Below are 21855 nucleotides of genomic sequence, written 5' to 3' on the forward strand. Positions count from 1 at the left end.
CGGAACAACAACGAGGTACACCGGGATTTAGGTAATAGCCCCGCACTCTACCGACACGAGGGTACTGCGGACCACGAGTCAGTGGCGGAGCCCCAAATGAATGAGGAGAATCTCAGGGTCCCCAGAAGCCACATTAACGCCGCTATACAAAGTAATCAGCCCCCCCAGTCCATGGACTTGCAGATATTAATGCAGATGGTTAAAGCCCTCCCCAATAAAGAAGACTTAGATGCAGTTGTAGTGCGTCTCGAACAGTCTCAACAGCAAGCATTAGACTCCATTAGGAGAGATGTTGATCATTTAACCTCTCGCTCCCTGGACGCCGAGCAAACTTTTAATTCCCTCTCAAATAGGGTGGAAAGCCTAGAAAATGATTTTTTAATCTCGCAGCGACAAATGCAGGCCCTCTTCCTACAGATTGATGACCAGGAAAACAGGGGACGCAGGAATAATGTAAGGATTAAGGGGATACCAGAAGATGATACACAAGAAGATTTAATAAGGAAAGCCTCAACTATCTTTAATCAAGTTACAGGTCGCCCCCAGGAGAACATATATGCCATAGACAGGATACATCGGGTATACAGACCAAATAGGGCAGCACTGGAAGGCCCCAGAGATGTGTTGTGCAGACTGCATTATTATAGAGATAAGGAGAAAATTATCCAAGCAGCCTGGGCACAGGAGACTATTATATTTGCAGGCGCCCAGATAAAAATTCTACCAGACGTTTCAGCACGAACACTGTACATGAGGCGAACCTTACAACCAGTTTTGGCTAAGATCAAGGAGGCGGGAGGTTCTTATAAATGGGGTCACCCTTTTCATCTTATAGTCAAATTGCAAGCTGAAACATATGTGGTGAAACATCCAAGAGACCTCCCGGGACTTTTTAATCTCCTTAATGTTCCACCATTATCTATAGCTAACTGGCTCCAACTCCCAGATGACCCAATGGAATCAGGTTCAAGATATCAGAGATGGAGAAATGGGAGAACTACTGAAAGGAATAGAATTGTACCAGATCAACGTCCCTCTGGGATGGTGCAAGAGGGAGTAACTTTCCATGTAGAAGACTTCCCTGATTTATCTGTGGCATACCCACGGGTGGCCTAAGACATTTAAGAGTTAAAGTATAGTGGTGGTGAAGGAATAACTATAGGAAAACTTTTTGGAAGATATATATCCTGCCCTGATGGGGAGAGGGTTTTTTTTTTTTTTTTTTTTTTTTTGGGGGGAGGTAGGGGATGGGGTATTCCTAACCACAATAAGGGAACATAAAGAGAAAAAATGGCACATTTTCATGCACAGAATATTTTAATATAAAATTGGTTATTTGAATAAGGGAAACATACTGTGTTCAGTAAAACGGGACATGCTTTAAGGAATGTATTACTGGTAATGAGTAGGGTATATATTGAACATGAATTATTTGGGAAGAGGGAAATAATCTATATAAGAAAGATTAGGCCTGAATTTGCACTGTGCAGGGCACTATTTTTTGCACTTTAAAACACACCAGGGTTGAGTAAGGAATCCCTGTCTAGTTAGAAAATAAAATTGGTGTAATAAAAGGAAATTCAGCAAGGGAATTTTTTACATTTTTATGCACAGAACATTTTAATATAAAATTGGTAATTTTAAGGATAAGGGAAACACGCTGAGTTTAGTGGAGTGGAATAAGTTTGATTTAAGGAATGTATTACTGGTTACTAGAAGGGTATATATTGAATATGAATTATATGGAAATATGGAAATAATCTAAAATAAGAAGGGTTAGGGTTTGAATTTGCACTTTATAGGGCACCATATTTTGCACTTTAAAACACACCAGGGTTGAGTAAGGTGTTTTTGTTTAAACAGAAACAAAATTGGGAAAAAGGAAAAGGGAAATTTAGCAAGATAGATACACTATAAGATAAATTTTACCTTACTGACTACTCGATTATTTTTTGTTCTTTTTTTTTTTTTTTTTTTTTTTTGAACTTCCACATCCCACCGCCCACCCCACCCCGCCTCCTCCCCCCTCGGGGTTTGGTGTTTTTTTTTTGTTTTTTTTTGTTTTTTTTTTTCTTTTTTTTTTTTATTATTAAGCACCTTGATACAAAGCTGATTACCTTAAGTAAAGTGGCAGACAACACTTCGGGAACATAGAGTGTTCAGTATAGGGTGGGATGATGAAGTTTCAAGTAACGCTTTATATGGTATTAGAGGGGAATACTCCATGAAAACGAGGGATTAGGCTTAATTTTGCACTTTGTATCGCACTATATCCGGCACTTTAAAAGGTATTAGTGTTAAGTAAGGTGTTCTTGTCTACACGGAGAATAATACTGGCAGAAACAAAGTAGTAAATTAACAAGAGATTTCACACGATAAGGTGATAATATTTATTGCATGTTAAATTCTCTGGATATTGACTATCTGAACAATGTTGTTTATTATTATTATCATAATTGTTTTTTTTTTTTTCTTTCCGCCTCTCCTTATTCCAGGGAAACTAAGCGCGGAAAAATGAATATGCATATGTATTATTTAAGGGAGGGTGGGAGAGGGAGGGGGAAAGGGAGGAGGAGAGAGGAGGGAAAGATTTCCTTTTTTTTTTTTTTTTTTTTTTTTTCTCTTCCTCCCAACCCTGGCTCTCTTTTCGTCTCATCACTCTTTTTACTTATACTTTGATACCTAATTTCCCGTTTTAAAGGGGAAAGATTGGCAAGATTTAGTTGAAAAGTTCAAGTTTAAGTGACCTTGGTAGTAAGCGGGCATGGTACCGCTTCTTTCCATAAACCCCCAGAATAAAAAGTAGGTTAAGAAGATCTAAAAAAGAAAACCTACATGACCCTTGAGCTCTGAGGGACAGGGTCCCCTCGATTCTTTATAAGGCTTTGTTTGTTTGTTTTGCTTTTTTGGCCTTTTTTTTTTTCCCCTTCCCACGCTCCTTCCCCAATCATTGGTCCAATTAATTGATCAGTAGATGAACGGTTTAGGCTCACAGTCATCCCTTCTGTTAGGTTCTTTGAATGTCAAGGGCTTGCACAGTCCCGGCAAGCGGTCAATACTATGGAACTATCTGAGGAGGAAAAAACTCCAGGTGATATTTCTACAAGAAACACACCTCTGCCTCCGCAAGCCATATCGATTATCTTCCACTTCATATCCTCATGCATACCATAGTTATACGTCAGACCCGAAAGCCAGAGGGACTAGCATATTGATTTCTAGCGCACTTCCTTGGGAATGGATAGATACATATTCTGACGAAGAAGGGCGAGTGGTCTCAGTTAAGGGACGCATCGCCTCCCAGATATTCACATTTACATCCGTATACCTCCCCAATAACGGCCAGGGCAGAACTTTGAATAATATCTTGGACAGGTTAGCTGGATTTGAGGAAGGTACCGTGATTCTGGGAGGAGACTTTAATGTGGCCCTAGACCCAAGAGTAGATATTTCATCAGGAGTTTCACAACATTCAGCCTCGGCATTGCGCTATATTAGGCGCATTATACATGGCCACAGATATGTTGACTCCTGGAGATTACTGCATCCAACGGAAAAGGATTATACATACTATTCCGTGCCGCATGATGTATACTCTAGACTCGACATGATATTTGTTAAACATCAAGATTTGCAGTTACTCCAGGACTCAACAATTGATACTATTTCATTTTCTGACCATGCCCTAATTGAAATAAGGGTATCTCTTGGGGTTTCCATGCCTAAACAGTGGCAGTGGAAACTTAATGTTTCACTACTGGAAGATTTACAAACATTGACGGAAGTAAAACAGGCCATAGAGGAGCATTTTACCTCAACCCAGGGCAGTGACTTGGACCCTTACACCAGGTGGGAAGCTCATAAAGTAGTTAGCAGAGGGGTTTTTATTAAGTATGGTGCGAGACGGAAGAAGGAAAGAGACAGACGTTTAAACGCTCTACTTGAACAAATAAAGGTACTCGAAACACAACATAAACGTCTACCGGACGGCGATCTTAGGATACAACTAATACAAGCCAGGGAAGAGCTAAGATCGTTTCTGCTATATAAAGCAAAAAATACACTTAAAAAATGTCGCCGTTTTTTCTATGAAAATGGGGACAAATGCAGTCGGGGTTTAGCAAAAGCTTTGCGCAATCAGAGGTCCACTACATATGTCCCAAATGTAAAAGATAAACAAGGCAATAGTGTCAGTTTACCTGATAAAGTGGCAGAGGTGTTCAGGGAATATTATGCCTCATTATATTCAGCAGATAGCGCCAACCAGGCTACAGCAAACCCAAACTTTAGGGTACATATACAGGATTATATAAGGGAGTCAGGACTACCTTCCTTACCCGAGATCGACCTGGAAAATCTAGAGAGCCCAATCACGATGGAAGAATTGGAAAAGGCAGTAGGGGATACACCGCTTGGTAAAGCACCAGGCCCAGACGGGTTTTATCTAGTATATTATAAACAGCTATTTGAGGAATTGAGTCCATATATGATTGAGGCATTTAATTCTCTGACAGTCGGCCAGACCTTCCCAACAGACTCTCTCAGGGCATATATCACAGTCCTTCCAAAGGAGGGAAAGGACCCCACGCAGTGTCTCAGCTATAGACCGATCTCCCTGCTCAATGCAGACACAAAATTGTTGGCCAAAATACTAGCGGAAAGACTGATGCCAATGGTGGCTAAAATCATACATCTAGACCAGACGGGCTTCCTTAAAGGCCGGGAAGCCAGAGATAATACCACGAAGGCTATTAATTTAATTCATTACACACAGGCACACAAACAGGCAGTTGCTCTGCTCTCAACAGACGCAGAAAAGGCGTTTGATAGGGTGAATTGGGTATATGTAGCTGAGACACTGCGTGGAATAGGCCTGAAACAAAATATGATGAAATGGATTTTAGCACTGTATTCAAATCCCACTGCAAAGGTTAGAGTAAATGGGATCCTGTCAGGAGATCTGCAGATCTGTAATGGAGTCAGACAGGGTTGCCCATTATCTCCACTAATTTTTGTTTTAACCCTGGAACCATTCCTGAGACAAATAAGATCAGATCAAAATATCTCGGGTATAACATGTCGATCCGAAGAAATTAAAATAGCTGCATATGCAGACGATTTATTATTTTTTGTATCCAACCCAAGAATCTCTATTCCTAACCTCATGCGCCGTTTAAGAGAATATTTCTGCTTATCTAACTTTAAAATTAATCTCTCTAAATCTGAAGCATTGGCAGTAAACATACCACTGGAAGAGTCAAAAAGATTGGAGGAACTGTTCCCCTTTAAGTGGCCAAAGGAGGGACTATCATATTTGGGAATAAAGCTAACATCTAAATTAAAAGATCTATATAAGATAAATTTCCTTTCTCTACTAAGTACTATTAAAAAGGACTGTGAAAACTGGGGTAAAGGGAGGTTTTCATGGCTGGGCCGTTGTGCCATATTTAAAATGAATATCTTGCCTAGAGTTCTATATATGTTTCAGGCCCTCCCAATACACCTCCCAGGCGTCTTTTTTAGGACAATAGCATCGATACAGCAAAGATTTATATGGGCGGGGAAAAAACCACGATTAAAGAAGGAGATCTTATACAGACCAAGAAATAAGGGGGGACTGGCACTGCCAGACCTTAAATCTTACTACAGAGCTTCCCACCTGGTGAGGGTACTTGACTGGTGCAAACACACTAAAAATAAATCATGGATCACTGTGGAACAGCAACTGTCATCAGTCTCACTATCTAGCGCTCCATGGCTCGAAAAAGAACTACTCCCACACTTAATGAAACACCCAACAATTGGGGCAACTCTAAGGGTATGCTCCTCCCCTCAGGTCAAAAATGGATTAATTCCAACACACTCGTCTCTCTACCCGGTCCTGGATAATCCTAGATTCTTGATGGGAATGGAAGATATAATCTTTAGGGACTGGAATGCAATGGGGGTAAATAGGGTATCTCAATTCCGCTCAGGGTCAAGATGGCGTTCGCCAGGGGAAATCACAGAAACCTGGGGGGTGAGAACGCTGACCCCATGGAGATCTATGTTCTTGCGCTCCTATTTATCCACATTGCCGCAGTTAGAATGTTTTGAAAGTGGAAAAACTGACTTTGAAGAAATATGCACAAACGTAGAACCTGCCCAACACTCCTTATCTAGGATCTATGGCATATTAATGAAAGAAATGAGCCAAACACTGCCCACTTTTACAACAAAATGGGAACAGGAACTTCAAATTAATTTGACAATAGAACAATGGGAACGAGTATTTCAATTTACGTATACTTCTCTTATTAGCTCAAGACTTCAAGAGGGGAACTATAAAATTATATCACAATGGTATCAAGTTCCACTGAAGATACATGCCATATTCCCAGAGGTCAGCCCACTGTGCTGGAGATGTGGAAGGGAGGAGGGTTCATTTGAGCATGTTTTTTGGTCCTGTTCTGTGCTGCAGCCATTTTGGCAAGCAATACATTATGTTATCCAACAGAAACTAAATATTAATTTCCCCTTTGAACCGGCCTTTGTTCTTTTACAACACTGTGAACTCCCTAAACAAGTATACGTAGGGTCATTATTACAATATTTATTATTGGCAGCACGCTTATGTATACCAATTTTTTGGAAAAAAACATTAGCACCACCTATGTCCCTCTGGCTTTCAAAGTAAATGATATTATGAATATGGAAGAATTAACTCTGTCCGCAAAGGGAGCAAAAGATAAATTTGATGCCACTTGGGGTATATGGACGAGATTTAGGAACTCAGAAGCCTATAGGACAATGTTGACAGAAGAGGACAGTTAGAGTTTGAAGGCTTGCCAGCAATTAAAGTTGATACCCACGAGGATTCTTGAGTATGGTTGGGAGGAGCAAGAGGGAGGCTTTTTTTGTTTATTTATTTATTTATTTATTTTTTTTTTTTTTCTCTTGTTTTTCTTTCTCTTGCCTAATGCTTGTATTGTGTAAGGGTGGATATTTTCTTGTTTGACTACTTTGTCGTGTATTGTAATTTTGTGTCATGTATTGTTGTGGTTTTATGGATGTAAGTATTTATAAAAAAGAGATAAATAAAAAGTAAAGTTTCAAAAAAAAAAAAAAGGAAGTGCAGGGGGAGACTGAGATGTGCTGCTGCCGTGTAACAAGAGCTTGTGAAGCCAGAGCACAGAGGGCTTCTGTAACATGCCCTTCTGGTTCATTAGCATCATTTTAAAAGTTGATTTAAGAAGGAAGGAGGATAACAAATAGAAGAAGATTAGCACAGTCACAGTGCCTGGGTCTATGAGTAAATGTCCCTGGTTTATCGTGATGGATTTTGATGGTAGATTTCCTTTAACATTGACTTCTTTCTTTGATAACAGCTGATCATTATGGGTCAGACACTGGGGCACCTTTACTCACCCGTCCGCTGGAGTTCACAGAAAGCGCAAAGTCCGACGATAATGCACTGTGCCGCAATACACTAAGATTGTGTGCTCCATATCCTGCATGTGTCGCTTCCCCACTCAGGACCTACAGAGTTCACCATCTTTTTCGACACAATTTGAATGTTAAATCCCGCGCTCAGTCCGAATCAGTCAAACTGCCGCATGGAAGCAAAAAAAGGATTGCGTGCACCAAAATCCCATCGCACACACTTCCTAAATACCTGTGCAAGCCGTGCAATCCCTGAAAAAGGTGCAAATTCTGACGAAAGTGCGATCCACGACCCTTAGTAAATGAGCCCCACTGTGTGAGGTGGTTAACATTTGGGGACACTATTCTTATTTCACTGTTTTTACTTTATTGAAAAACAATAGTGGCTCCCAGCCTGAATTTTATTGTGTCAATCACATGATCAGTACAGCTGCGTATTCGTCATGTGATTGGCAGAGAATGATCAAATGACTTTATTTGACATCAGGAGAGATTGCGTTAATTATCATAAAGAAGATACAATTTCTGAATATCTGTTCTATTTCAGCCCATGTGTCCAGTGGCGTAACTACCGCCGTAGCAGCCGTAGCGGTTGCTACGGGGCCCGTGAGGTCCATGGGCCCGTGCTCCCGGGCCCAGACTGTGGTGCATCTTCATTTAAAAGATCCACCAGAAGAAGGGAGTGCGGGTTCGGGTCTCCGCGCCGCTGCATACATTGTACTGCAGGGAGCAGCAGAGGAGGCATAGGTCCGCGGGGCGGTCCGGACGCTGGAGTTCACGCAGACGTCGCTCCTCCGCCCCAGGGTACGGGCCCGCGCGATTCCCACTGTGTACCCCAGTGCCCGCACAGCAGCAGCAAGGCCCAGGCTGCTCCCTGCTGTAGCGTCTAATTATAGCGCTGCTGAGCCGACAGGGCCCCGAGGAACGACAGCCACACAGCGCGCAGCTCAGGCCGACCAGGCCACAGAAGAAGGAAGATCCTGAAAAGCGATCATCGGCCGATCAGTCAGGAGGCTGCAGAGAAGATACATCTTCTGGTAAGTATATAAATATATATGTGTGTGTATTTATGTGTATGCTGTATGAGTGTATATGCTGTAAATGTGTGTGTATATTATGTATGGTGTGTAAATACTATATTTATGTGTGTATGGTCTGTATATGTGTGTGTATTTGATGTATGGTGTGTATATACTGTATGTATGTCTGTATATGCTGTATCTGCGTACGTATATGATGTATGGTGTGTATATACTATATTTAAGTGTGTATGGTGTGTATATACTGTATATGCGTGTGTATATGATGTATGGTGTGTATATAATATATGTATGTGTCTATGGTGTGTATATACTGTATGTATGTCTGTATATGCTGTATATGTTTGTGTATATGATGCATAGTGTGTGTGTACATACTATATGTATGTGTGTATGGTGTATATATCCTGTATGCAGAGGTCGCATTAACGCCTCACCACGCGTCATAGACGCGTGATGAGGCGCCATTACCCCCCAAAATAATCGCCATGCGTAAAGTTACGCATGGCAATTATTCCGTGTAGCGCGCAGGCTGAGCAGCGGGGCACGTGACTAAGGGGCGTGCCGGAGAGACCCGGAGTGAGAGCAGCGGCCACAGGGGAGACATGTGGACAGCGGGGCTGCTGCTCCCCGTCCTGCTCCATCTCTGCCTACCCGCAGCTGCCTGCGTGTTAATGTTATGCCGACGGGACTTAAGAGCAGTGCCGGGTGAGTGTAGTGTAGTGTAGTGTGGTGTGTGTGTGTGTGTAGTGTTGTGCGTGCTGTGTGTAGTGTTGTGCTTGCTGTGTGTAGTGTTCTGCTTGCTGTGTGTAGTGTTGTGCTTGCTGTGTGTAGTGTTGTGCTTGCTGTGTGAGTGTAGTGTAGTGTTGTGCGTGCTGTGTGTAGTGTAGTGTGTGCTGTGTGTAGTGTAGTGTTGTGCGTGCTGTGTGTAGTGTAGTGTTGTGCGTGCTGTGTGTAGTGTAGTGTAGTGTTGTGCTGTGGGAGTGCAGTGTAGTGTTGTGCGTGCTGTGTGTAGTGTAGTGTTGTGCGTGCTGTGTGTAGTGTAGTGTAGTGTTGTGCTGTGGGAGTGCAGTGGAGTGTTGTGCGTGCTGTGTGTAGTGTTGTGCGTGCTGTGTGTAGTGGAGTGGAGTGTTGTGCGTGCTGTGGGAGTGTAGTGGAGTGTTGTGCGTGCTGTGTGTAGTGGAGTGGAGTGTTGTGCGTGCTGTGGGAGTGTAGTGGAGTGTTGTGCGTGCTGTGTGTAGTGTAGTGGAGTGTTGTGCGTGCTGTGGGAGTGTAGTGGAGTGTTGTGCGTGCTGTGGGAGTGTAGTGGAGTGTTGTGCGTGCTGTGTGTAGTGGAGTGGAGTGTTGTGCGTGCTGTGGGAGTGTAGTGGAGTGTTGTGCGTGCTGTGTGTAGTGTAGTGGAGTGTTGTGCGTGCTGTGGGAGTGTAGTGGAGTGTTGTGCGTGCTGTGGGAGTGTAGTGGAGTGTTGTGCGTGCTGTGGGAGTGTAGTGGAGTGTTGTGCGTGATGTGTGTAGTGTAGTGGAGTGTTGTGCGTGCTGTGGGAGTGTAGTGGAGTGTTGTGCGTGCTGTGGGAGTGTAGTGGGGTGTTGTGCGTGCTGTGGGAGTGTAGTGGAGTGTTGTGCGTGCTGTGTGTAGTGTAGTGGAGTGTTGTGCGTGCTGTGGGAGTGTAGTGGAGTGTTGTGCGTGCTGTGGGAGTGTAGTGGAGTGTTGTGCGTGCTGTGGGAGTGTAGTGGAGTGTTGTGCGTGCTGTGGGAGTGTAGTGGAGTGTTGTGCTGTGGGAGTGTAGTGGAGTGTTGTGCGTGCTGTGTGTAGTGGAGTGGAGTGTTGTGCGTGCTGTGGGAGTGTAGTGGAGTGTTGTGCGTGCTGTGGGAGTGTAGTGGAGTGTTGTGCGTGCTGTGTGGAGTGTAGTGGAGTGTTGTGCGTGCTGTGGGAGTGTAGTGGAGTGTTGTGCGTGCTGTGGGAGTGTAGTGGAGTGTTGTGCGTGCTGTGGGAGTGTAGTGTAGTGCGTGCTGTGTGAGTGTAGTGTAGTGCGTGCGTGCTGTGTGTAGTGTAGTGTAGTGCGTGCTGTGTGAGTGTAGTGTAGTGCGTGTGTGTAGTGTAGTGTTGTGCGTGCTGTGTGTAGTGTAGTGTTGTGCGTGCTGTGTGTAGTGTAGTGTTGTGCGTGCTGTGTGTAGTGTAGTGTTGTGCGTGCTGTGTGTAGTGTAGTGTTGTGCGTGCTGTGTGTAGTGTAGTGTTGTGCGTGCTGTGTGTAGTGTTGTGCGTGCTGTGTGTAGTGTAGTGTTGTGCGTGCTGTGTGTAGTGTAGTGTTGTGCGTGCTGTGTGTAGTGTAGTGTTGTGCGTGCTGTGTGTAGTGTAGTGTAGTGCGTGCTGTGTGTAGTGTAGTGTTGTGCTGTGGGAGTGTAGTGTAGTGTTGTGCGTGCTGTGTGTAGTGTAGTGTAGTGCGTGCTGTGTGTAGTGTTGTGCTGTGGGAGTGTAGTGGGGTGTTGTGCGTGCTGTGTGTAGTGTAGTGTAGTGTAGTCTTGTGCGTGCTGTGTGTAGTGTAGTGTAGTGTAGTGTTGTGCGTGCTGTGGGAGTGTAGTGGAGTGTTGTGCGTGCTGTGTGTAGTGTAGTGTTGTGCGTGCTGTGGGAGTGTAGTGGGGTGTTGTGCGTGCTGTGGGAGTGTAGTGGGGTGTTGTGCGTGCTGTGGGAGTGTAGTGGAGTGTTGTGCGTGCTGTGGGAGTGTAGTGGAGTGTTGTGCGTGCTGTGTGTAGTGTAGTGGAGTGTTGTGCGTGCTGTGTGTAGTGTAGTGGAGTGTTGTGCATGCTGTGTGTAGTGTAGTGGAGTGTTGTGCGTGCTGTGGGAGTGTAGTGGAGTGTTGTGCGTGCTGTGGGAGTGTAGTGGGGTGTTGTGCGTGCTGTGGGAGTGTAGTGGGGTGTTGTGCGTGCTGTGGGAGTGTAGTGGAGTGTTGTGCGTGCTGTGGGAGTGTAGTGGAGTGTTGTGCGTGCTGTGGGAGTGTAGTGGAGTGTTGTGCGTGCTGTGTGTAGTGTAGTGGAGTGTTGTGCGTGCTGTGTGTAGTGTAGTGGAGTGTTGTGCGTGCTGTGTGTAGTGTAGTGGAGTGTTGTGCGTGCTGTGGGAGTGTAGTGGAGTGTTGTGCGTGCTGTGGGAGTGTAGTGGGGTGTTGTGCGTGCTGTGGGAGTGTAGTGGGGTGTTGTGCGTGCTGTGGGAGTGTAGTGGGGTGTTGTGCGTGCTGTGGGAGTGTAGTGGAGTGTTGTGCGTGCTGTGTGTAGTGTAGTGGAGTGTTGTGCGTGCTGTGTGTAGTGTAGTGGAGTGTTGTGCGTGCTGTGTGTAGTGTAGTGGAGTGTTGTGCGTGCTGTGGGAGTGTAGTGGAGTGTTGTGCGTGCTGTGGGAGTGTAGTGGAGTGTTGTGCGTGCTGTGGGAGTGTAGTGGGGTGTTGTGCGTGCTGTGTGTAGTGTAGTGGAGTGTTGTGCGTGCTGTGGGAGTGTAGTGGAGTGTTGTGCGTGCTGTGGGAGTGTAGTGGGGTGTTGTGCGTGCTGTGGGAGTGTAGTGGGGTGTTGTGCGTGCTGTGGGAGTGTAGTGGAGTGTTGTGCGTGCTGTGGGAGTGTAGTGGAGTGTTGTGCGTGCTGTGGGAGTGTAGTGGAGTGTTGTGCGTGCTGTGTGTAGTGTAGTGGAGTGTTGTGCGTGCTGTGGGAGTGTAGTGGAGTGTTGTGCGTGCTGTGGGAGTGTAGTGGGGTGTTGTGCGTGCTGTGGGAGTGTAGTGGGGTGTTGTGCGTGCTGTGTGAGTGTAGTGGGGTGTTGTGCGTGCTGTGTGTAGTGTAGTGGAGTGTTGTGCGTGCTGTGTGTAGTGTAGTGGAGTGTTGTGCGTGCTGTGGGAGTGTAGTGGAGTGTTGTGCGTGCTGTGTGTAGTGTAGTGGAGTGTTGTGCGTGCTGTGTGTAGTGTAGTGGAGTGTTGTGCGTGCTGTGGGAGTGTAGTGGAGTGTTGTGCGTGCTGTGGGAGTGTAGTGGAGTGTTGTGCGTGCTGTGGGAGTGTAGTGGGGTGTTGTGCGTGCTGTGGGAGTGTAGTGGGGTGTTGTGCGTGCTGTGGGAGTGTAGTGGAGTGTTGTGCGTGCTGTGGGAGTGTAGTGGAGTGTTGTGCGTGCTGTGGGAGTGTAGTGGGGTGTTGTGCGTGCTGTGGGAGTGTAGTGGGGTGTTGTGCGTGCTGTGGGAGTGTAGTGGGGTGTTGTGCGTGCTGTGGGAGTGTAGTGGAGTGTTGTGCGTGCTGTGGGAGTGTAGTGGAGTGTTGTGCGTGCTGTGGGAGTGTAGTGGAGTGTTGTGCGTGCTGTGGGAGTGTAGTGGAGTGTTGTGCGTGCTGTGGGAGTGTAGTGGAGTGTTGTGCGTGCTGTGTGTAGTGTAGTGGAGTGTTGTGCGTGCTGTGTGTAGTGTAGTGTAGTGTTGTGCGTGCTGTGGGAGTGTAGTGGAGTGTTGTGCGTGCTGTGGGAGTGTAGTGGAGTGTTGTGCGTGCTGTGGGAGTGTAGTGGAGTGTTGTGCGTGCTGTGTGTAGTGTAGTGGAGTGTTGTGCGTGCTGTGTGTAGTGTAGTGTAGTGTTGTGCGTGCTGTGTGTAGTGTAGTGTAGTGTTGTGCGTGCTGTGTGTAGTGTAGTGTAGTGTTGTGCGTGCTGTGTGTAGTGTAGTGTAGTGTTGTGCGTGCTGTGGGAGTGTAGTGGAGTGTTGTGCGTGCTGTGGGAGTGTAGTGGAGTGTTGTGCGTGCTGTGGGAGTGGAGTGGAGTGTTGTGCGTGCTGTGTGTAGTGTAGTGGAGTGTTGTGCGTGCTGTGTGTAGTGTAGTGTAGTGTTGTGCGTGCTGTGGGAGTGTAGTGGAGTGTTGTGCGTGCTGTGGGAGTGTAGTGGAGTGTTGTGCGTGCTGTGTGTAGTGTAGTGTAGTGTTGTGCGTGCTGTGGGAGTGTAGTGGAGTGTTGTGCGTGCGCTATGTGTGCGGTGTTTTACTGAAATTTTCATACTCCTCCTCGGGTAAAAATACTCCTCAAAAATGGTGAAAGGAGTATTTTTACCCTTCTGGAAAAATGTTAGTGCGACCTCTGCCTGTATGTATGTCTGTTTATGCTGTATGTGTGTGTGTATATGATGCATAGTGTGCATATACATATGCGTGCCTATGCTATATTTATATGTATGCACTGTGTGTGAATATGGTGTGTTTATCACTGTATGTATATATATACACACACACACAGACAGTAATAAATATAATGTAAATATAAATAGGGTTTGCATGTCTAACTATATTATGTATACATACTATATGGGGAAGATTTATAATAGCTTCTATGCCAGTTTTGTGGCGTAGAAGCAGTGACATGATCGCAAATTCTTGCGCAATGCAAGAATTTGCTATTAAAACTGTGAATATGCCACATGTTGTGGAGGGGGCACAGAGGGGCATGGTGGCCAGTGTATTAATCTACCTCTGTATTTATAATGTATATGTGCTATACATAATGGGGGTCATTTACTAAGGGCCCGAATCGCGTTTTCCCGACGTGTTACCCGAATATTTCCGATTTGCGCCGATTGTACCTGAATTGCCCCGGGATTGTGTCGCACGCGATCGGATTGTGGCGCATCGGCGCCGGCATGCGCGCGACGGAAATCGGGGGGCGTGGCCGAACGAAAACCCGACGTATTCGGAAAAACCGCCGCATTTAAAACCCGAAAAAGTGTCGCTTGGTGACCGCTTACCTTCACCTGGTCCGAGGTGGTGCATTCCGGCGCGTGGAGATGATTTTCAGCGCAGCAGCGCCACCTGGTGGACGGCGGAGGAACTGCCTTCATGAATCCCGGCCGGACCCGAATCCAGAGCAGAGAACGCGCCGCTGGATCGCGAATGGGCCGGGTAAGTAAATTTGCCCCAATGTGTTTATATAATGTGTATTTAATTTACGTGTAAATGTATTGATGTGTATATACTTTATGTGTGTGAATATAATGTAGGTATGCGTGTGTATATATATATATATATATTTTTTTTTAGTGTGATATATAAATGTGCGTCATTTTACAAATAGATTTATATATTTTTTTAAGGGGAAGGGGGCCCCAGGCAGTGATCTGCTATGGGGCCCAGCCTCTTCTAGTTACGCCACTGCATGTGTCCTTAGTTTTTGATTCTGATCCATATATACGTTTTAAATGTTTACATACAAAGATGAATTCCCTGACAATGGATAAGTGTTATCCTATCATCCACCAGATGGCAGCAAATGATACAGAGTAAGAGTAATCTGTCTACAGGGAAAGATATATAACCTTTATCTAAAAGACAGAACAGAAGCAGCATCCAGATAGATCTTATGTCCCCCCTTATCAGGCTACACTTCTCAGCCTTCCTTTACTCAGTTATAGCTGATAGAACCCCGATCCATACAGAAGAAGGACAGACAGACCCACACAGGGGTCTATGCACAAGGGAAGAAGGAGGAGGGAAACAGAAGTCTATAAAGAGTAAAGGAAAAGTGGAGGAGCAGGCTAGCGAAGAGAAAAAGGAAGATGTGCATGCTCTTCCTCTAGAGACAGTGAAACAATTGCTAACTCTCTGTTCAGCAGTCTGATCCTCCCCCTCTACTCTCTGTAGACTTCTATGTGTGTCTTTCTGTTTAGCAGCCTCATACTCCCTCTCCCCTCTCGTTAGACTTTTATGTGTGTCTCTCTAGCAGCTTTCCCTTCTCCCTCTACTCTCTGTAGACCTATATAAGTGTCTCTCCAGCAGCCTCATCCAACCTCTGCACTCTTATTAGACTTCTATGTGTGTCTATGTGTGCCTCTACTTCCATTCCCTGTAGATTTCTATGAGGACTTCTCCCTTCAGCCGCCCCCCTCACTCTCTGTAGACTTCTATCAGGATCTTTCTCTCTTCAGCAGCATCTCCCCCCAGTCTCTTTAGAAATCTATTCCTGTGTTTTCTGCCTCATCCTCCACTCTCTGTAGAATTGATGTGAGTCTCTCCAGAAGTCGCATCCTCCCCCTCCACTATCTGTAGACTTCTATGTGTGTCTTTCAGCAGCCTTTTCTTCTCTCTTCATTTTATCAATACTTTTATGTGTGTCTCTCCTGTAGCCTCATCCTCCCCTCCACTCTCTGTAGACTTCTATTTGTGTCTCTCCAGCAGCCTGATCCACTTCCTCCACTCTCTGTAGACTTCTATTTGTGTCTCTCCAGCAGCCTGATCCACTTCCTCCACTCTCTGTAGACTTCTATTTGTGTCTCTCCAGCAGCCTGATCCACTTCCTCCACTCTCTGTAGACTTCTATTTGTGTCTCTGCAGCAGCCTGATCCACTTCCTCCACTCACTGTGGATTTCTATGTATTTCTCTGTAGCAACCTCACCCTGCCACTCCCCTCTCTGTAGACTTCTGAGTGTGCATGTCTCTCTCTTGATCAACCTCATCCTCCCACTCCACTCTTTTTGTCCTATATGTATGTCTTTCTGTTCAGCTGCCTACTCCTCCCCTTCCCCTCTCTGTAGACCTCAATGTGTGTGTCTCTCTCTCCAGCAGCCTTATCCTCCCCCTCCACTATCGATAGACTTGAATGTGTAAAGCTGACAATCTGTGTCATCTCTGCATACTGATTCTATTACAGATAACACACTAAGTGTAGCTTATGGGGAGGACCGCTTCCATAAATCGATTAAGTTTGTATTATTGGTTCTCTTTTACCCCTGTGCGCACTAGGGCGTAATAGAATGTCCTGGTGCTGGAAGTATCTTCCCTCAGGGACGTACTATTAAGCCCAGCTTCTAGCACCGGCTCATGAACGGAACCCACACTAGAAACAGCGGCTGTCAGCTGTATATTATAGCTGGCACCACGCTCTGACACTCGCGATACAGCGGTGAACACCGTTAAAAAAAACAAAAAATTCTATGAAAAAAAGATACTTTTTAATTTATACCCTTTTACAAATGCACTAAAAAGCGATTAAAAAAATGTTACTAGCAAAAAAAAAGAACAAAAAAAATAAGCCTTTAACCCGATTTGTCAACCGAAAACTAAAAAAGTTATGGATTTTAAAAGATAGTTATGCTAAAATTAACAACATTTTCTCCAAATTACTTTTTATTCAGTAAAATTGTGAAAAAATAAAAATCTTTTTTTTCGTAACGTTTCTGCTTTTTACTTACAGTGCCCTCCTTGATTCTGATTGACAGGTCTGAGTGCTACGATATTCTGCTGTATGAAACATTAAGCTATGTTACATCATTGGGCACTTAAAGTCATGTGACCAGGGTGACGTTATCGAAGGTCCTGTTACATTTGCATCTATCCTTTGTACAGTATGTATCTGATCTGATGAAATCAAAACATGCCTTGATAGAAGATGGGTAGAAGTAGAATTCCATGGAGCATGGGGGGAGAAGTAGAAGTTCATGGAGGCATGCTATGATTTCATGTGATCAGATACATACATGAGGTAGATGTTGCAAATGTAACAGGACCTCAGATCATGTGATCATGATCATGGTCACATGACATGCTGAGAAGAGGCATGGGGAGGAGTAGATGGCAGGAACTCGCCAAGAAGGACATGCTCCCTCTGATACCAGGTGATGTAAGATAAAGTTAACTTATGGGGGTGTAAGGAAACAATTTTTAGCTAAAAGAAGGGTGTCAGGAGGGCTTTATAGGAACCTGTCACCAGCTGTTTATGTGAAAATGTGGTGACAGGTTCCCTTTAAAGTTGATCCTATAATCCCAATCTGTTCCTCCAGGTCTATTACATATGCTGTCTATAGATTATACTTGGCAGTTTTCTCCTACCTGATAATTATCTGTGGCATCACCCAGCAACCCTCCGAACGTGATGGCATTTGTAATACAACCGAGGTAGATGAAAAGAATGGCGGAAATGGACTGAATGTGGAAGGCTTCATAGAAATCACTCAGGAACCAGGGCAGCTTCCTCTTAATATCCAGGTAAAGTCCTCCACAGAACCTGCGAGAGAAATCCAACTATTAGTTCAGTCATGGGTCATTTCTTATAGAATTATGAATGAGGTTTTTGTCATCACTACAATGTACAATTATATTATGACTAGTAGGGGTTGACCTCTGGGACCCCCACCAACCCTTGAATGATGGATAGCCATGGATCACCTTTACTAGTTTTCCCTCCATTTTGCCCCCAGTTGCTGGTGTCTACAATGCGGCCCCATTCCACTGGCTACGGACTGCAATCCCCTGTGGTGATTTTAGGGTTTAAAGGATTTGTACAAAAGTTTAAAGGTCAAAGTTTAAGTCCAAAACATGATCCTTTAGTACTACAAACTGATGAAGCAATGCAGAAATAATCAATTTTTATAGATACAGGCGGTCCCCTACTTCCGAACACCTGACTTACATACGACCCCTAGTTACAAACGGACCTTTGGATTTTGGTAATTTGCTATACTTTAGTCCTAGGCTACAATAATCAGCTGTAACAGTTATCAGAGGAGTCTGCAATTAAGATTTATGGTTTATCCTGGTTCTTATGACAACCCAACATTTTTAAAATCCAATCAAAAAGTTTGACTGGGGTTACAATAATAAAGTATACAGTTCCGACTTACATACAAACTCAACTTAAGAACAAACCTACAGAACCTATCTTGTACGTAACCCGGGGACTGCCTGTATATAATTCAAGCTTCAAGTACAATGAGGACGATACAAATGCTTCAGCTCTCCTCTGGAACTGTCCTTGCTTTGGTTGTGTTTGACATTTTTATCCCCTGCTGGTGTCACAGAAGACTAAGTAAATTGTCTAAATTAGGTCCGCCCACGGTGCACTTGCAGGATCATTTGCATATCCATTTAAATAATCCATCTAATTGCTTCTGAATTTCTTTAGAAGGTTTAGAGGGCATTTTAGCATGGATATAGAATTCTATGAGATGTATTTCCCCCCTCTATACCTGCCAGTCCATGACAGTTCTTCTCCAATCTCATGTGCACCAGGTAGCTCTCCATCTTCACTCCCACCTCCTCCGCTCCCACCTCCTCCTCCTCCAGCTGATCCGTTCATTTGTCCGGCCTCATTCACAGAGAAGACTGATTTTCTGCAGAAGACAAAGAAAAAAGTTTACAAATCATGTAGCAATAGTAGAAACAATGGCAAATGTACTTACTCTGATGTACCTTGTATATACCTACCTCTGATCTGCGGAGGGAACCTTTTTAGGTGGCTCTATCCTAATAGTGGGATCCCATTCTCCAGGTGGGAGGACAATGACTTCATCCAAGAACTCATCTATTCCTGCAATCAGATCCTCACGATCTCGTGCTTTATAAGCAACATCACTGAACAGCTGTAACAGGTTGTATATTACAAGATTATTTAGAAAACTGGACGCATACAACCTGCAGTGAAGTCCATTATGTCTATGGACTGGTGATGACGTACCATGACCATGTCAGTATAGCATAGGCTATTGATCACATTCCTGCTGACAGGTTCCTGTAGCCTATGGTATGCTGATTTTAAAATGCCTGCTAAAAGTAGTTTATAATAGTTTATTTTACATTACCTGGCTCCCTGCCAGCAGCGTGTGGTGAATCCGGGGGGAAGGGCATCCACAACCTATGTGTGCCTGTGTCTTCTCATGCAGTCTTCCTCTCATTCACACCATCCTCCTCCCTCCCCTGCCTGCTCAATGCACATGACAGGAAGTGAGGAGGGAGCTGGATGAGTGTGGAGGAGACTGAGGCACAGGCACACACAGACTGCAGCTGCCCCTCCTCGGGGACTCACCAGATGCTGCTTGCAGGGAGCCAGGTAATGTAAAATGATCTACTATAAACTAGTGAAATGATTCAGAATGCTGACAAAGGCATTTTTAAAATCGGCATAGCATAGGCTATAGGAACCTGTCACCAGCTAAAAATGACATTCCTGGTGACAGGTTCGATTTGAGGGAATTGCCTGACACCTACTAAGCAGTTACTGTGTGCAATAATGTCCAGCATTAGTGTCTTGTAGAATAAATATCACTTACATCATCTACCAGCAAGGTTGCAATTGCTCTGCCAATTTCAATGTAGGACTTTACTTTTCCAATAGGACCCAGTAAAATGAATAGGAACCTAAAGGGTGTAAGAGATAATACAGTTCAGGGATACAGGCTCTATACATTGTATATTGTGAATCCTGAATACTGTGACTATATACTTTATACATTGTATGGCTATACTGTGAATGGATATCCAGACACATGCTTGTAACTTGATTTCTCTCTTCTCTTTGATTTATGGACAATAATATGTTATATTATTTTATTTAAGGTCCAGGACCTACATTTTCTCCCTTACTATTCCTAACCATCTGCTTCCCCATCCCATCAGTTGCACTTCCCCGTAATGTTTACCCCCCTCCCGCCCCCCACTCCACTTTTTTGTTTCATTGGTTTCCATCATGTTTGGAAAAGTTCTTATAAAAATGTTAATAAAAATCTGTTTAAACAAAGTGTACATTTTGTACTAGTTCAATTAAAAAAGTAGATCTAAAATACTAAGCCTGCCATTTATTAAGGATAGCATTTTTCACGCCAGCCATGACAGCTCTTTACCACTGTACAGTGTGTGCCCGAGACACAGGACTCATCATACATTTGGTGCATGGCTCGCGGCTGACTCCAGTAGTGGAGCGCTTTGGCTCTGCCTTTTTACCTGCCACTCCCCCTTTTGGGAAATGGCAATGGGGGTGAAAGACTCTGTTTCCCTCAAATAAAGTTTGCATGTTTTTCTATGAGCATGTATTGTGTCCTGAGTCTGTAACCAGGAATGTCATTTGTAGCTGGTGACAGGTTCCAATAGCCTATGCTGTGGTGATTTTTAAAATGACTTTGTTAGCATTCTGAATAATTTCAGTAGTTTATATAAGTTCCATTCACATTACCTGGCTCCCTACAGCAGCATGTAGTGAGTCCTGGGGGAGGAACAGCTGCAGCCTGTGTGTGCCTCATGCATTCTTCCTCTACTCCACACCCTCCCCTCCCTCTCCCTCCCCTGCTTGCTCAATGCACAGGAAGTGGGGAGGATTGAGGGAGCGGGATGAGTGTGGAGTAGAGGAGACTGAGACACAGGCACAACTAGGCTGCAGCTAAAATTCCTGGGACTCACATGCTGCTGGCAGCGAGCCAGGTAATACTGAAACAATACTGAATGATTCAGAATGCTGATAAAGGCATTTTTAAAATCAGCATAGCATAGGCTATAGGAACCTGACACCAGCTAAAAATGACATTCCTGGTGACAGGTTCACTTTATGCTTTAGACTTCTAAAAAAATAATAATAATATAATTTTTAAGCACTGTATCTTTTATGGGGTAAATAATTTCCCTTATAGATTTTTCTTTTAAACATTTTGCACCATTTCTCTTCTGTAGTTGCTTTTTATCAGTCACTGAAGCTTGCAGGGGCGTAGTTGGAGAGGCAGGGACATTAGCAGACTTCTGAATGGGGCCCCCCCTTCCCAACCAAGATTGAGATATAACAGAACTGTATAAGCCAATTATAAAAGTGGGATTTTCTCACCATTTCACGCACCCCAACTGAAGGTGGGGCCAAGCGATGGTGACCGGGGGCACCATAGAAAAAAGCAGAAAAAGTTTGGGAGCAATTTTACTGTTGGGAGGATACAGAGTGGGGAGTGAGTAAATTTTATTGTGCCTGTTCTTGATAACAGGTTCCCTTTAAGGCAAAAACTGATCCATAACCCTACAAAGAGACCTCTGCTACCCATGTCGTCCTCTTTTATAGGTTCTAGATCTAAACAACATGAACAGAAAATGTTACTTTTATATATGTAAGAAATATAACATCTAGTAAATGTAGCCATTACCTGGTGGGCACCGGGACCTCTGTGACACCTCCCAGCATAATGGACTGGACCAATCGTACAAATGCTACAAATGGTTTATCTAAGAAATCTACTTCTCCAACCAATACATTGGAAGCTTCTGCATCCCTGGGAATTTTCTTCATAAACTTATTCCTCAGCTGTAAAAACAAAGAGCAGGGTCAACTTTAAAGAAATAGTTTAGACATTTAGGCACCGAAGACATTTAGGCTTTCCTACCACAAATCTGTGAATTACATGTACATGGGATTTTTAAAAATCCTTCCCACAAGACAAAGGGAGACCCCACAAACAACACCACGCTACCCCACGTGTATCGCCAGTGTGGCTATTAAGAGGAATCCAGACATACTGGCGATACTCATGACCCCATGTTGTTTGTGGGGTCTCCCCTTATCTCTTGGACCTTGTGTATTGGTTTATTGTTAGTATATCTAGTGACTGTGTTCTTATACAATTTTTCTATGAAACTCATGGACTGGTAGTCACGGGTCGCCATCATGGAGG

At 44.4% G+C, this 21855-nt stretch overlaps 1 protein-coding gene across 4 annotated transcripts in view; it reads right to left on the reverse strand.

The window, feature by feature from the left end:
• SLC4A5 (solute carrier family 4 member 5) overlaps nucleotides 1–21855 on the reverse strand; it is an 81450-nt gene that overhangs the window by 19134 nt on the left and 40461 nt on the right. For all 4 annotated transcript variants that reach the window (XM_072148833.1, XM_072148832.1, XM_072148831.1 and 1 more), the window contains 5 exons: nucleotides 21331–21488; nucleotides 19486–19573; nucleotides 18644–18798; nucleotides 18406–18549; nucleotides 17270–17444 (listed from right to left, as the gene is read on the reverse strand). In XM_072148833.1, the coding sequence (XP_072004934.1) occupies nucleotides 17270–17444; nucleotides 18406–18549; nucleotides 18644–18798; nucleotides 19486–19573; nucleotides 21331–21488 (720 nt within the window). The remainder of the gene's footprint in view (nucleotides 1–17269; nucleotides 17445–18405; nucleotides 18550–18643; nucleotides 18799–19485; nucleotides 19574–21330; nucleotides 21489–21855) is intronic.

The sequence above is a fragment of the Engystomops pustulosus genome, chromosome 4 (genome assembly GCF_040894005.1).
Source record: "Engystomops pustulosus chromosome 4, aEngPut4.maternal, whole genome shotgun sequence".
In the NCBI taxonomy this organism is placed as follows: domain Eukaryota; kingdom Metazoa; phylum Chordata; class Amphibia; order Anura; family Leptodactylidae; genus Engystomops; species Engystomops pustulosus.